The sequence below is a fragment of the Gadus macrocephalus genome, chromosome 18 (genome assembly GCF_031168955.1).
Source record: "Gadus macrocephalus chromosome 18, ASM3116895v1".
NCBI lineage: Eukaryota > Metazoa > Chordata > Actinopteri > Gadiformes > Gadidae > Gadus > Gadus macrocephalus.
Genome location: NC_082399.1, coordinates 11,270,965 through 11,286,048, shown reverse-complemented (window position 1 = coordinate 11,286,048; position 15,084 = coordinate 11,270,965). Strand labels below are relative to the sequence as shown.

The 15,084-nt window shown below is 45.2% G+C and overlaps 1 protein-coding gene across 1 annotated transcript; it reads left to right on the top strand.

The window, feature by feature from the left end:
- The first annotated feature begins 360 nt into the window (after positions 1-360).
- Positions 361-13,838, top strand: LOC132446421 (ATP-sensitive inward rectifier potassium channel 12). Its single transcript, XM_060036697.1, has 2 exons — positions 361-1,402; positions 9,146-13,838. Exon 2 carries the CDS (start codon positions 9,320-9,322, stop codon positions 10,625-10,627), a length of 1,308 nt encoding a protein of 435 aa, XP_059892680.1. The 5' UTR covers positions 361-1,402; positions 9,146-9,319; the 3' UTR covers positions 10,628-13,838.
- Positions 13,839-15,084: the final 1,246 nt, after the last annotated feature.

The window sequence follows — 15,084 nt, the reverse complement described above, 5'->3', positions numbered from 1 at the left end:
CACCTGGGGATCATCCTACTCCAGGAAAAATTATTGTCACCTCCCGGGGGCCTGCCTCCTCACCCCAAGTAGAGCTCCTCAGAAATGTACGGTTTCTGAGAGGAAGCAACAGGAGGAGGAGTAAGTATAATTCAGTGGGATGAATCAACCGTGGACTGAGATGATGTGGGTTTAGCCATGCGATCAGAGGTGCTTCAGAAGTGAGCAGTGTGTTTAGTGGGTGGACAGACAATACAGTCCATCATTCCACATGAATGACTCGCCTGCCCTCCCGGAGTTCTGTCGTCCCCTGGTGCGATACTCGATGGAGGAAGGGTTAAAGGGTTAGCGAGAGAAAGAGAGAGAGTGGGGGAACGAGAGATAAACGAAGAGAGGGGGAGAAATCAAGAGAGACAGAGAGGGACAGAGACAAAGAGAGAGAGAGAGAGGGAGAGGGAGAGAGAGAGAGAGAGCAATCGCAAAGGGTAGGGGAGGAGACAAGAGAGGGTGGCTGCAAATGGCAGCTTGTGTGACAACACAGGAGGGAGGGGGAGAGTAGAGCTAGAGAGGAAGGGAAGCAGGGAAGGAGGGCGGGCGAGTGAGCAAAAAAAGCAACAGTGATCGAGACAGTGAGAGAGAGAGCCGAGAGAGAGAGAGAGAGAGAGAGAGCCAAGAGAGAGAGAGAGAGAGAGAGAGCCGAGAGAGAGCGAGCAAGTGAGGAGGACAGAAGCAACAGAAGAAACAGTAAAACTGCAGCTCGTCCAACTAGCTCAGACCGCACGAGCGCCGTCAGAGAGAGCCGCTCCAACCGGACTGTGAGGCGCGGGGATGCTGGTTCCTGAGGTCTCCTGCAGAGACCTGTGGACTTAGTTCTGTGTTCAGAGTTGGGAGCGATGGCCTGAGCAGAGAGAGGTCCAGGCAGGAGGAGCAGGTGAGCAGGATGAGCAGGAGAGGAACCGGCGATGCATCATTATTACCACTGAGACACTGAGCGGCCCGGAGAGGGGCACGGCCCCCCCGAAGGGTTTGGCTTGCCCTTCAGCCCCTGACAGAGAAAGAGGAGGTGGCCAAGGAGAAGAGGCACGTTGGTTTGTGTGTGGTGGAGCGCCAGCGGACTGAGAGCCAGACCCGACACGGCAAGGATGAAGAAATTCAAAGGAGGTTTGCGCCTTTGCCTCAAGAGAAGGGATTGGTTCTATCCGTAGTTGAACAGCGGAGACGCGCAGACACACACACACACACACACACACACACACACACACACACACACACACACACACACACACACAAACAACCACACACACAGGCAGCTGTGGTGGCCAACACTGGGAGAATGACGAAGTTTGGTTGATGCCGGAACTTGGAAAGAGGATAATACTTTTAAGCTCTACATCCTCCAGGGGAAACAGAGTGGAAATCAAAGGTAAGGCCGGGCCAGACTTTTCAATGTGATGCTAAACTGTCTTGGTTGTGCACTGGATGATTGGTGAAATGAACGTGGTGGAATGTGTATGATGGGCAACCGGCCCATAATGTGATGCAAAGGCTTTATTGTTTTATGACAGCTTGTGCAGGACCCATGATTAATATGTTATACTAAAATAGCTGAGTCCAGTGTAATTGAGATATACTGGTCTGCAACATGTGATTTAATACATCAGACACACCAAAACAGAATTTGCAGTGCACGTGTTAATTTGTTTTTGTCTGTAAAAGATATTTGCAGAAAACGTTTTTTTGAGTAGCATGAGTTCCGAGCTGTAAGATGGGAAACGATCTAAATATGATCCTGCCGTCTGTCTCCCAAGAATGCAGGAGGTCTGATCTGAAACTTGTGGTCCAGATCTAGCCAAGACATCAAGGTATTCAGCTCAAAACCTAAAATCAAACCATTGCAGAGTTGCATCAACATATTATCAGGGTTAAAGAAAATAGCACAAAGGCAGAAATCCGAACATTGTCATTAATTATGTGAAGACAAGTCAAACAAGGGCATATAAGGAGTTGTATTATATTAATATGAAGCAAAATGTAATAAATAAACTAGGACTGGTCAATCACAGTGTGAATACATTTTTGGAAAGCATAAGTAAGGACACAATATCTAACAAAATCTCATGAAAAATAATAATAAATGAGGGATTGTGCTTCTTGGTGGAGCTGGCGTTCGCAACCGAGGAATGATGTAATCAACCTCATTCTGCAAGCACCTGATTACCTGAGAGAAATGGGAGACGTCTGCAGAATGTACATCGTCATTTCATTCAGAATGCAAGGAATATTAATGAGTCCAGACGAGAAGAGTTAATTTCAAAGAATGCGGTGGTAGGTGGGGATGTGTTCTTAATCACAGAGATGCGCTCTCCGATAGCGAGTGGAATAGCGGCATGCATATTTTGGATCGAAATGAAGAAAGTGACATGTTTCTGACTGGGCCCTCCCGTCTGCATGGGCTCCGGTGCAGGTGAGCGGCGTTCATCGAGACGCGTCGCTGTTGCGCTCCGCGTCCGAGGCTACCGCGTCCGAGGCCTCGGATCCGGTATGGGGAATCCTGGGGGCGCACCGCCTCTGCTATGACCAGGCTGTTATATCACGCACATGGGTTGGTTTGCATCTGATGTTACCGTAACAGAGATCCTCCTAACAGATCCTCGCTTTGACGTGAACTATTCCCCGGAGCAGGCAAGTCATGCCAAGACTTTTGGGGCATCACGGGCCCGAGTTTGTCAAAGTACCGAAAACAAAAGCCGAGGGACAGCTGTCAACATCCTTGTTTCGTAATTTCCAACAAGTCTTGACCTTATTGCGTCATTTTATGTGAGGATCCAGAAAGGCAGTTGGACAATAACTCCCATGTGACCCTCAACCCATTCGGACACGAAGTGGTTCACAGGCAGTAAAACCGCATCGTGCTGGCTCAGAGATTTCATTTTGACAGCGAAGAAGTTTAGGAGATGAACTGTCAAACTTTGTCTTGGTGAAGGGGAAATATAGAATAATATGTTCTTGAATTCAGCACTGATAGGTCAATTGTCTCTCTCACTCTTTCTTTCCGGACCTCTGGATGAGGGTTTTCCCAATAGCTTGTAGCCTAGATTAGTTAGTTTGATCTGGCAAATATTTAAATAGTACGTGTGATCTTCTCCCTCCCTTTGGAAACATATATTTTTAACTTTTTAACTGAAAATAAACGATGTCCCTGCAGTATTTATTTGGCAAAATATTTCTCTATCTCCCTTTCAAGATCTCTCCCTCGCTTGACACCCTCTCCTAGATTAAGGCCAATTAATATGCGACGACGTCATGAATATGCAAATGAGTCGTCATCTGGCGACTCTCAGAGCTAGTGCTTACTACTTTAATGGTAAAAGAGTGGGCAACACTGCGTGCAATGGCTTATAATATAACGGCATAACGCTGGGGGAGGGATGATGGGGGTATCTCCGCACACCTCATGTTTCCTCACATTTGCATACATAGGCGTTTAATTTGCTATGGAATTGTAAATGCCTTTCAATAAAGGGGGAGCCCTGTGCCAAGTTCTGCTAGACATCTGTGACTTTATGATTAGGAATACTTCACCTTGGGAGTCGTAAAAGGATGATTAAACTAAAGGTAGTTAAGACGTTGTCCACACAAGTAGCGTCCCCCCCCCCCCCCCCCCCCCCACTCTGTTTCACAGCGCAGTGCCAGCGTGTGGCTTTATATACACACGTGTGTTAGACTAGACTCACCCTGATCTCTCTGTGATCTATACACAAATTGCTCCAAATAAATCCTACAAATGTCTCTGTGGTTATATGGCAGAACTAGTTAGTTAGTTCTGTTCCATTACATTGATGTGTAACAGCAGTTTCATTCCTTCATTCCTTGCACACATTCATTCCTTGCACACATCAACAGCATATGCATAGACTGCTGCACGTGGAGCACGACATCTCTGTGATCCAGAGAAGAGGTGTGATCTCAGGGCGAACACCCGTATGGCAAGTTATATATATGCACCTCCCCTTGGGTGTGTAGATTTCAGATGCATCTTTGCATATGTCGCATTTGATTCTCTCTTCTGCAGTGGCACAATGGAGCCATACCCCCGCCCCAAATATCCAATATGGCAGCTAGGCAGAGTGGTGTAGCGTTCTATAGGAAACTATCTGTCCCGTCACCGGACACCAGGTGAGCTCCCCTGTTGTGAGCTATAGGAAAATACAGTGAAACCGGACTCCACGTGGCACTTCATTCACAATGGATCGGGGAGGTATACTGGCCTCCACGCCGCTTTCGTGACCAAGCTCGATTTCATTCCTTGTCAGTCTCTGAGTACTCAAGGAATCACTCTCTTATTCCAACATACATCAAGGTCTCTCTCTCTAACATGGTCCCCTGCGTTCACGTAACCTCACCGCAGCTCACTGAATGCATCTACTCTTCAAGCCCCTCTCATCAAGTGACACTGCTCCCGGAGAGGTCAATGTTCAGCCTGGCTCGACCCGTCAAGGATTCCACCCAGACCAAGCAACGACCATTGATCCATTACACAGCCGCCGTTAACGTTTGATAACACTTCAGGCTTTTCCATTATACTTCGGGAACTCGAATAACTGCCACACGTTTCCGTAATAAACTGTTTTAAAAAACGCGATCACGGCAATCCACCGTGTACATTCTGGGATATTATTCCAGAGTATAATTAGCTCATCTTGTGCAACGCTCCCATTTGACACTGCATTTAAAATGAGGTCTCTGAGGTCTGCGGTGCGCGCTCGCTAATCACGCATTACCGGCGGTACTAGAGTTGGTTCATGCTGAGGACATCGATGCACGGCTATAACATCCAGGCATCTGCAGACGCACACATAAAACACTCAAAGCTGCACACCCCCGACTTGTTATCCGGCCCTCAGACCTCTCTTCCGCCCACGCCGTCTGTCGTCCACCAGGCAGTGGCTTTCCCCATAGGATTAGCATACGGCATCGGAAGCAATGAAAAAGGAGAATAAAACCTGTAGTTGAAGCATGACATCGTCACCCCCGCCCCTTTGGTTTCAGGGTCTGTCTGTGATTATGAGCATTAGCCCAACCTGCTTAGGCGTAATTACGTTTACAGTGCCGTGTAACAGCACAGTTGATGGACCCTGGGCTGCAACTTCTGCCTCTTCTAATGATGCCTTTTCTTCATGTTGGTAAGTGTGGAGCAGAGCATTCATTTCCTTTTAATGTAGCTCAACAGAACAGTAGACAACCCAACACCGCTGTACTTCAGCAAAGTGGTGTTGGGGCACTTATTAATCTGTTTGGGGTGCTGCATGTATGCACTATGTATGTAGACGAAGGAAACCATTTACACCTGTGAAGTTGATATGAACGCTCCTTGAGGTCTGTCTGAGCAGTGTTATCCAGCCCAGGTCAGCTGGCATTCGGTCTGTATGATATTACTAGGAACCACTCACTGGGGGGCACTTCGGCTCGCTATATCAGTCTCACAAGAAATTATACAAAACAAAATTGCAATTAGTGAAGTTCATATGTGTGTGTGTTGGGGGGGGGGGGGGGTATCTAATGACACATCAGCATTTTTGGTAAGCTCCGAAAAACACAAAAAGTTGGTGCAGTTGCGGTGTTGGCGTTGTTCAGCTTGTAATAGCATCACTTGTGATGCTAGTCCTTTAGCCGTCGCACACATGAGTCAATCTCTCTGCACAAACTGAGCTACTGAGGTGCAACAAGGACAAGGAGGACCTCTTGAGCGCTTATTATTGAAAGCTGTCGACATTTGCTTGTCCTTCCAAATGGCCGAGATGAGTTGGTTGATAGGGGGTTGGTTGGTTGCTGGCTCTTGACCAGGCCGTCACTCCAGTCCACTGGGCTGGGGTTCAAGGGTCAGCATGTGAGTGAGGGGATGGGCATGGGGGAGACAGGGGGTCACCAGGGATTGGTGGAGTGCACTGCCCATCATGGACTGTCAGTCCTTCAGGGTGAGCCCATCTGAACCTGGGGATGCGGTCTGACGGTAAAAGCTCTCCGGGAGCCAGAAGATATTGGTCTAGTGTCAAAGACACCTCCAACGTGAACCTGATGATTTTCCACAATATTCTAGACTATAGGTGCAGCGTTTTAGACAGTATGGCGTACGACAAAAACAGAAAACATCTGATACGTACAGTGCATTTCTGATTGAGCCAAAACCTGATACAAAAACTAGCATCACAACTGTTGTTGTTGTTGTTGTTGTATGAACATGGGAGACAAACAATAGGAGAACGCATGACTATCTCTCTATCTCTCTACACTGATCTAGAGTAACCAGAGACGATCCAAAGCTAGTACACGCCTAATGAAGGGTGTATTGTAGGGTAACGCGGAGATACTGGCCCATTGATGCTTCAGCACGTGGCCCAGCATGTCTCAGGGGTGAAGGGAACGTGTAGACTGTGCTCCGACCCAGGAGGGGAATCTAACCCGGTTACTCTTGAACCCCAGATACTCTCGCTGCTCCAAGGTTACCAACACGTGAACCATAACTACTCCCTCTGCTCCAAGGTTACCAACACTAGTGAACCATAACTATTATGGTTAAATAGTGTTGCTAACCTTGGAACAGAGGGAGTATAGCAATGCTGAGTTTGTGTTACAAAGTTGACATTTGAACCCAAAGAGTGTGATCAATTAATCGATCTTATTAGTCTGTTAGTCTGTCTTTGTGTTTGTGTCTGCGCATGTGAATGTGTGTGTGTGTGTGTCCCATATGTGTGCATTCACACACATATGGGACATGTAATTGTGTTCTCCCCATATTATCGCTGTGTACGCCTTACGTTCCAGAGCTACCGTGTGTGAGATACGGGGCACCTCACAGGGGAGAGATCCATCTCCATATCCAGCATGCATGTGGCACCATGGGAGAGGGACCATCCTCACACTGTGATTAATAACACCACAAATCGTACAGAATGGGGTCAAATAAATAGGAAAAGCTAGAAGGAAAGAACCCTGGCCAAGTCGTCACGGAAACGCTCAGATTTAGGCCAAACAAGTCCAGCTTCTTTTTACTCTGGATCTCTCTTTCTCTCCCCGACGCAGTGGGCAACATCTGGGCTTGTACACCCCCGGAATCAGTGACACGCAAACACCAAGTCCCACCGGGGCTTGATTAAACATACACTGATAAGCACACCGAGACACAGACACACACACACACACACACACACACACACACACACACACACACACACACACACACACACACACACACACACACACACAACACACACACACACACACGCACACACACACACACACACACGCTGACGGTAGACACAAACCCTGACCGCCAAGGTTACAAGTCTGACGGACTTGTGTGTCTCAGTCACTCGTGCATTGGCGGAAATAACTCTGTGGCACATCTACGGTGATAGAATGATGTCTCGCCCGATTTTAATTTAAAGACAGAAATAAGAAAATACATTCCACGCATCCCTTGAGGAAATATGGCGCAAGGCATGCGGTTCGAAGGAGTTTAAAGGGAATTAAAACAGTTGGAGGTCTGACTGGCTGCTGGCAGTTGAGTCACGGTTGCCAACCTCCTTTTATAAATTGACGTTGGGGGGGAGGGAGAGAAATGGCAGGAAACGTCATGTGACATAAGTGGCTCCATGAAATCGGCACTGTCAGTCACACAGCCGTGGTCAACAAAGACGAGGGCCCTCGACAGGGCCCCGTTTGTATGGTACACGATGCTCCTGGAGGAGGAGGAGGAGGAGGAGGATGCTGCATCAAGGATGTGGAATCAGCTGATGCTCCAAGCCGTATAACCGACTAGGGGAAGCAAGGACATGAAAGTGTGTTAGAAAGTGGACGCTAAACAAGCCTGTTTTTTAGCATTGATGCATAGTGATAAGGTGAGAATAAGTCTTTCGTAAACAATATTGCATGCAGAGGCCTTCAAGCTTTTTACCGCCTTTGGAGAAAAGCCAATTTGATATGACAGTAGACTAAACCGATTTGATCAGAGAATTGAAGAAGTAGGTCACTCCAAGTTTGAAAGAATGTTTTTTTTATCATTCTTTTGAAAGAGACGGAATGCAAACAATACAAGAAATGTGGAATAGAAAATGATCAGGCTGTGTAAACAAGATATAGGATTGTGATGAGTCAGAGTTGTTCTGGTTCTGCAGGAACGAAAATAGACCTGCCAGCATTCCATCAGCTGCCGACAGCTGTCCATTGGCTATTTGTTGATTGATTGGACATAAGTTTAATGATGACAGCGATCTCTCCTCAAATATTGTCGTGATTCAGAGAGAGTTTTCAAATCAGCGCATACTATCAAAGCTAAAATTAAAACTGCTGACTTAATAATGGTTACTGTTAGCAGCATGGAAGAAACAAGATGGTGGACTATGGTATTAGGACTACCAGCCACAATTAGAATACATCATTTATTCAAGCAATTACAGTCTGGAGTGGTAATCAACTGTGACTGCAGAAACTCTCCAGACCTTTCTGGGCAGATTAGGTTTGCCGAGAACTATAATTTGAGTGGGGAAACAACAGACACCTGCTTGTCTGTTTGTCTGTTTGGATGAGGAGGACTTAATAATCGTCAGGCAAACACATTGATATTATGTCAAATGTGCCTTGTGTTTAACACAATAATGTGATTTTATAAACCAAAATGTTAGATTAATAAAATGTGACAATTGACAGAGCGTCTGAACCCTGCATGACAATTATTTAAACTTGGAAGACAGACTAATCGGATAATTATAAAGATTAACAGGATAGCCAAAATGACACAAATGCCCCTTTCATTTTGAGTGGGAGTATTAGATAACAGTACGAGAGGACCACCAAGTTAATAATTTGGCTCCTGCTCACGCAGGTTGTCCAAAAGGCAACCTAATACTCAAATACAGTATTCTCAATCGTTTCATGGCAGGCACAATGGTCTGTGTGTGTGTGTGTGTGTGTACGTGTGAGTGAAAGAGACACACACACACACAGCCACACACTTATGTAACCCGCTATATTCTGTGTGACCAAGAGTCTTCACGGTTCAAGTCGGGGGGAGATCTGATACTCAGGTATGGGGTGATGCGAGCACATTGTCAGTCCAAGACACTCATTGCCCCTTGTCCTCTTGTTCCCCCCTTCTCTCCGCCCGCAGGCCCTGGTTGGACCGAAGCTCCCCACTCGGGCTCACCGGCTCCCTGGCGGCGGGAGGCTGAGATGCAAGCGAGGCTGGCCGCCCAAGCTGTGAGGGGCCCTTGAATCGCACACGCTGGGACTCTGGGCCCGGCCCTCGTGCTGGTGCTGCTGCCGCTGCTGCTGGGACTGGAGCATGAGTGCAGGGAGAACCAGCCGCTACAGCATCGTGTCATCCGAGGAGGACGGCCTCCGCCTCGCCACCATGCACGGCATGAACGGCTTTGGCAACGGCAAGATCCACACGCGCCGCAAGTGCCGCAACCGCTTCGTCAAGAAGAACGGCCAGTGCAATGTGCAGTTTGCCAACATGGAGGACAAGTCCCAGAGGTACATGGCGGACATCTTCACCACGTGCGTGGACATCCGCTGGCGGTGGATGCTGGTGGTCTTCACCCTGGTGTTTGTGCTCTCCTGGCTGGCCTTCGGCTTGGCCTTCTGGGTCATAGCACTGCTGCACGGGGACCTGGATAACCCCGCCGGGGACGACAACTTCACCCCCTGCGTGCTGCAGGTCAACGGCTTCGTGGCCGCCTTTCTGTTCTCCATCGAGACCCAGTCCACCATCGGCTACGGGTACCGCTGCGTGACGGAGGAGTGCCCCGTGGCGGTCTTCATGGTGGTCTTCCAGTCCATCGTGGGCTGCATCATCGACTGCTTCATGATCGGCGCCATCATGGCCAAGATGGCGAGGCCCAAGAAGCGAGCGCAGACCCTGCTGTTCAGCCACAACGCCGTCATCGCCATGCGGGACGGCAAGCTGAGTTTGATGTGGCGGGTGGGGAACCTGCGCAAGAGCCACATAGTAGAGGCACACGTCAGGGCGCAGCTCATCAAACCTCGGATCACCGACGAGGGGGAATACATCCCCCTGGATCAGATCGACATCAACGTGGGCTTTGACAAGGGACTGGATCGGATTTTCCTGGTTTCGCCAATCACCATTCTCCACCAGATTGACGAGGAGAGTCCGCTGTTTGGGATCGGCAAACAGGACCTCGAGACGGCCGACTTTGAGATCGTGGTGATCCTGGAGGGGATGGTGGAGGCGACCGCCATGACGACGCAGGCGCGCAGCTCCTACCTGGCCTCCGAGGTGCTCTGGGGCCACCGGTTCGAGCCGGTCCTGTTCGAGGAGAAGAACGTCTACAAGGTGGATTACTCTCACTTCCACAAGACCTACGAGGTTCCGTCCACCCCCCGATGCAGTGCCAAGGACATCGTGGAGAACAAGTTCCTGGTGCCCAGCTCCAATTCCAACTTCTGCTACGAGAACGAGCTGGCCTTCCTCAACCGGGAGGAGGAGGAAGAGGAGGACATAGTGGGAGGAGGACGGGTACTCGCTAACCTCAGTCCAGACCGGAGCAGTAGGCATGAGTTTGAGCGGCTGCAGGCCAGCAGGGGGTTGGATCAAAGGTCGTACCGCCGAGAGTCGGAAATATGACCCATGTACCTTTGACCAGGGGGAGGTCGACTTTTTGATACCTTTCTCTGTGAAAAGGGAAATACGCAGAACAATGCAAAAGTGCCATAGGAAAAGCTGACAACTGTGAAGAGAGTTGAATAGAAGTAGGACAAGAGGGCAAGGGAAGGGACCTACTTGGAGGGAATGGGGGACCAAGAGTGCTCAGCGGAGGGAACTGTTGTAGAGAATGTCAACAATCAAAGGAAAAGGCCGGAGAAAGACCTTATTCCTTCATGGAAACTTGAATCATTTTTTCATACAATTATTTTTGAGTTTAGAGTGTCGAATGATCAAAAAACTATTAGGAAAAATAAATGTATAATCAAATATTAGTTGTAAATACATTACTTAGGTAAGTTATGTTTTGTGTGGATCTTTTTTGTTTTTCAAGAAACAACAAACTTCTTAGCAATTTAACATGCTTTTAGGGCGTGGCCGCACAATTGATAGTGTTGATAGACATGATGCATCCTCAAAGCACATTGATGGAAATCACTGAAGCCACGGTTTCGATGGTACATTGAAAATGTGTGAATTATGATTCCAAAACCTACTGTTGTAATAAGAGTGACAGCAAATGCACTTTTTTCAAATCTGTGTAAATCATTTGCCTAACCTGTATAGTTTAACGATCTGACCGTTTTTTTTAATGATCTCCCAAAATATACCTTATGGCCAATTTAAAGTCACCCATTACCCTGTGATTGTATCACCATGTAAACGCTTTTCAGTGGTCAGGCAACACAATACCCAAATAATTGTGCATATACTAAAAAGTAGATTAGAACATGGGTAGGTTCATACAATCGCATACAAAACACCTATAGTTCTTCAAACATCTAAACACATAGCTTTTACACAAACCATGATCAATATTTAAACCGAAGCAATGTATTACTCCTGAAACATGTACCTTTATTGTCGTTAGGTTTTCTAGATGATTTGTTCTTCTAGCTGAATGTGACCAAAAGATGGTTAGGTAATCTTTCAGAGTTCCTTAGAAAATTCCTCATCATTCCTGATGATGGATTAAAGACTGTATAAAACTTGATATATTTTAATGACACTTCATATTTTTCTTCTCCTCTATAAAACAAAGAAATCTATGCATATAGTTAATATCAGGGGACAGACATTCTACATATTTCCATTGGAGCACGATTTGGGGTGAAAGAAGCAGGTGTGAGGAAAAATAATGCCTATGGCCTAATTGAAGAGAATATGTAGAAAAAACATATTTTGCTCTATTTTGAAGAAATCAACCTAAATGAACATTCATTATTGGATTATTTTAGAATGCATCAGAATGAATACACTATGAATCTGTTTCTTCTTAAAATATTACACAGGTTAAGTTCAGGCAAAATTTGAAGAGGACTATACAAACGATAAACTTAAAATGTACTTGTAATGCTTTAATGAAAATTTGCTGCAAGCGCAACCGAAAAGTTGAATACAAAATGGCCGGATGTTTCTGGAAACAGTGTTTCTGCATGGTTGCACACCTTCATTTTTCAAGCGTTGCAGAAAATAATTCATAATAGTCTGTGTTACAAAACACAGCCAATATGCCGTTACTTATTATTTCCATAAAACATCTAGAATTAAAAAGGAGACGCAAATGAATTAGTGAGCAAGAGATTATGAACACTTAAAAGGCATTAGAAACGTTCGAATCATTCAAATATAATGAATCAAGGCCACATTTCATCCACCTCTTTATCCCTTTGGCAGTGAAGCCCACAGTGAAAGGTGTAGCAAAGATAACATGAGGTGGAGATACACAGCTTCTACAACTTAACACGCTCCAAATGGAAGGTGAATACTTAAGCAATAAGAAAGGCAGGTATTGATTTTGAATTATCAAAGAATTATCAACACAACATGCCGTTTACTAATTGTCAACTGAAAAGTAACAACTCAACAACAATAGGCTTTCTCGTTGAACAGTATTTGATATTTGCACACAAAGAAGAATATTTTGTGCACTTATATTACACAAGAATATCTAATTTTATAACTGGACTGACAATATTTATTTTCATTTTGCATGACTTTGAAATGCAAATAGCCATTTTTAGAGTTGCAAATTCAACAGGTTTCCTTAACATACACTTATTTTGGATTTAAATTATAATTAGTGGAAAATGGAAAGCAGTTCAAAATAAATGTGAACGTTTTATTCTGTTTACTATGAACTATGCCAGGACTCTCTTCATTTAGTCCTCAGCATAGTCAGTAGCATTTAGTTTTTTTCATGATTCTAAACAGCTGCAATTCACTGATAAATACACAAATGCTGTTTCAGAAAATGCACTTATTTGTGTCTTATCTTAAAGAATTTCAATATTTCCACCTCCCTGGGTAACAACAACTTTGTCTACTTGTTGTCCCAAAACGCATAAAAAAGTTATAAAAAGAAAGATAATGGAAACCATTTCAAGTCATTCAGCAGGCTATAATGACAAAACCCTTTCATATTTTCCCCTTATTATATATATTTATATTTTAAAGGGATTGCTTATCTCAATGATATGCTTTCAAGGATATGTTGCTTTTTTTTTCTTTTTTTTTAATTTTTAGGATGCAGCTCAATACATGAACATTCAACCTGAATAAATAGCTTTCTGACCCCCATACCTAAACACTGCCTTCTGGGAAGGCCCCCCTTGTTCTGATGTGTAAAACCTATGTATCAATTCCAAAAATATAAATATAAATCGTGTTAAAAAACTGTAAAAATATCATCAGCTTCTATGCTGCGTCATCTAAACTCTTTGTTTAATACTTCCTTATTTATTTATTTACTTTTAAAACGGTTCTAGTTTGACAGTGAAGTTACCCACCTGAAACCCTGACATACCCTTTCATTTCAGCACTTACATGTCTTACTTTCAGATCAAACATTGTTAGAAATATCTATCCTTTTATATACCGACACAGTTGATAGAAAATCGTTTACGAGAGACAAAAGAAATGTTATTATTGTCACGGGGTGTCATTGATTAAATTAATTTTTGTTTGATTTCAGCACAGAATCTTGTGATTAAACAAGTATTTCTCTTAAAGGGATGACTGGTAAAACTTTGACCTCTGTAGAAGTCTTCCTATGCTCAGCTTAGATGTATGGCTGGTGTTTTTTTATTTTAATCGATAATGCAAAGTCAATTAAATTATTGAATCATTAAAGCCCAGATTGTAAGAGTAAGAATCTGTTTATTTTCATTTTTGTTACAGCTGTGTGTGTCTGTATGTGTGCAAATGTATTTGTGTGTGTGTGTGTGTGTTTATAATGTACATGGCCACACATTCCTTTTTTATCATACGTTTTTCTCCAAAATGATGCGCAGACATTTCATAGATATATTGAAACATTTATATTCAACCAATTCTTGGTTAATCAATGGATGAGGTTGTTGCAGAGGTAGTAACTCACCATGACAACAGTGAACTGAGATGAGAGATCAAGGCGTATTATTTCCCTGGACAAGGGCCAATTATTCAAGAAGACTCATCAATTAATCACGTGACACACAAACAAACGATTGAGCTAGGGGGCCTTTTGGCCCCCGAGAGCCGAACCAGACAGCCACAGCAGACCCTCTACGATCAATGGGGGGGTTCAATGTCTACTGACCTCAAATGTAATCACTGAGCCTCTAATTGGATGTACCAAGAGTGGGAAAGAATTGTTGTATGTATCATTATAGACAACATACTGGTCATGCAGCGTATATATATTTATGGTGTATTATGGCTCAACTTGCCGCAATGGGCAATCCGCATGGGCAATACCCGTTGGAGCAACCTGGGTTTGAACCATTACTCCATTCAATCCGTGTCTCTTTTCAACAATCCTCTCTGTGTTTACCATCCTGTCCATACAAAAGGCAAAGGCATGCATGTAAAATGTTCAATGAAATGTGTGTGTGTGTGTGTGTGTGTGTGTGTGTGTGTGTGTGTGTGTGTGTGTGGGTGAGAGACGGAGAGCTCTTTGGGCACAGTGTCTTGCTAAATAATTTAGGTTTGAGCGATGAGGTCAGCCCCCCCCCCCCTCTGAGAGAGGCAGATGTGGGATTAGCGTAGCAGGCCGGTGGCTGTACTGAGCTCAGGCGCCTGTACAGGGGTCAAGAGCTACACTGTTAGCCATCGCTCCGCTTGGTGACCCCACAAGAGGGAGGGTTTGGATAGTGTATGTTGTTGTTGTTGTTGTTGTTGTTGTTGTTGTTATTGTGTGTGCTCTTATAGGGGGGCTTGGTATCAGAATGCATGCACAGCACACACACACATGCAGTCATACACAAGTGTACACACATGCATACAAGCACACCCATACACACATGAATAAAAGCACATATACGCACAACACACACACGCACAGACACACTTACACACACACACATGCATACGCACACACAAACACACACACACATGCA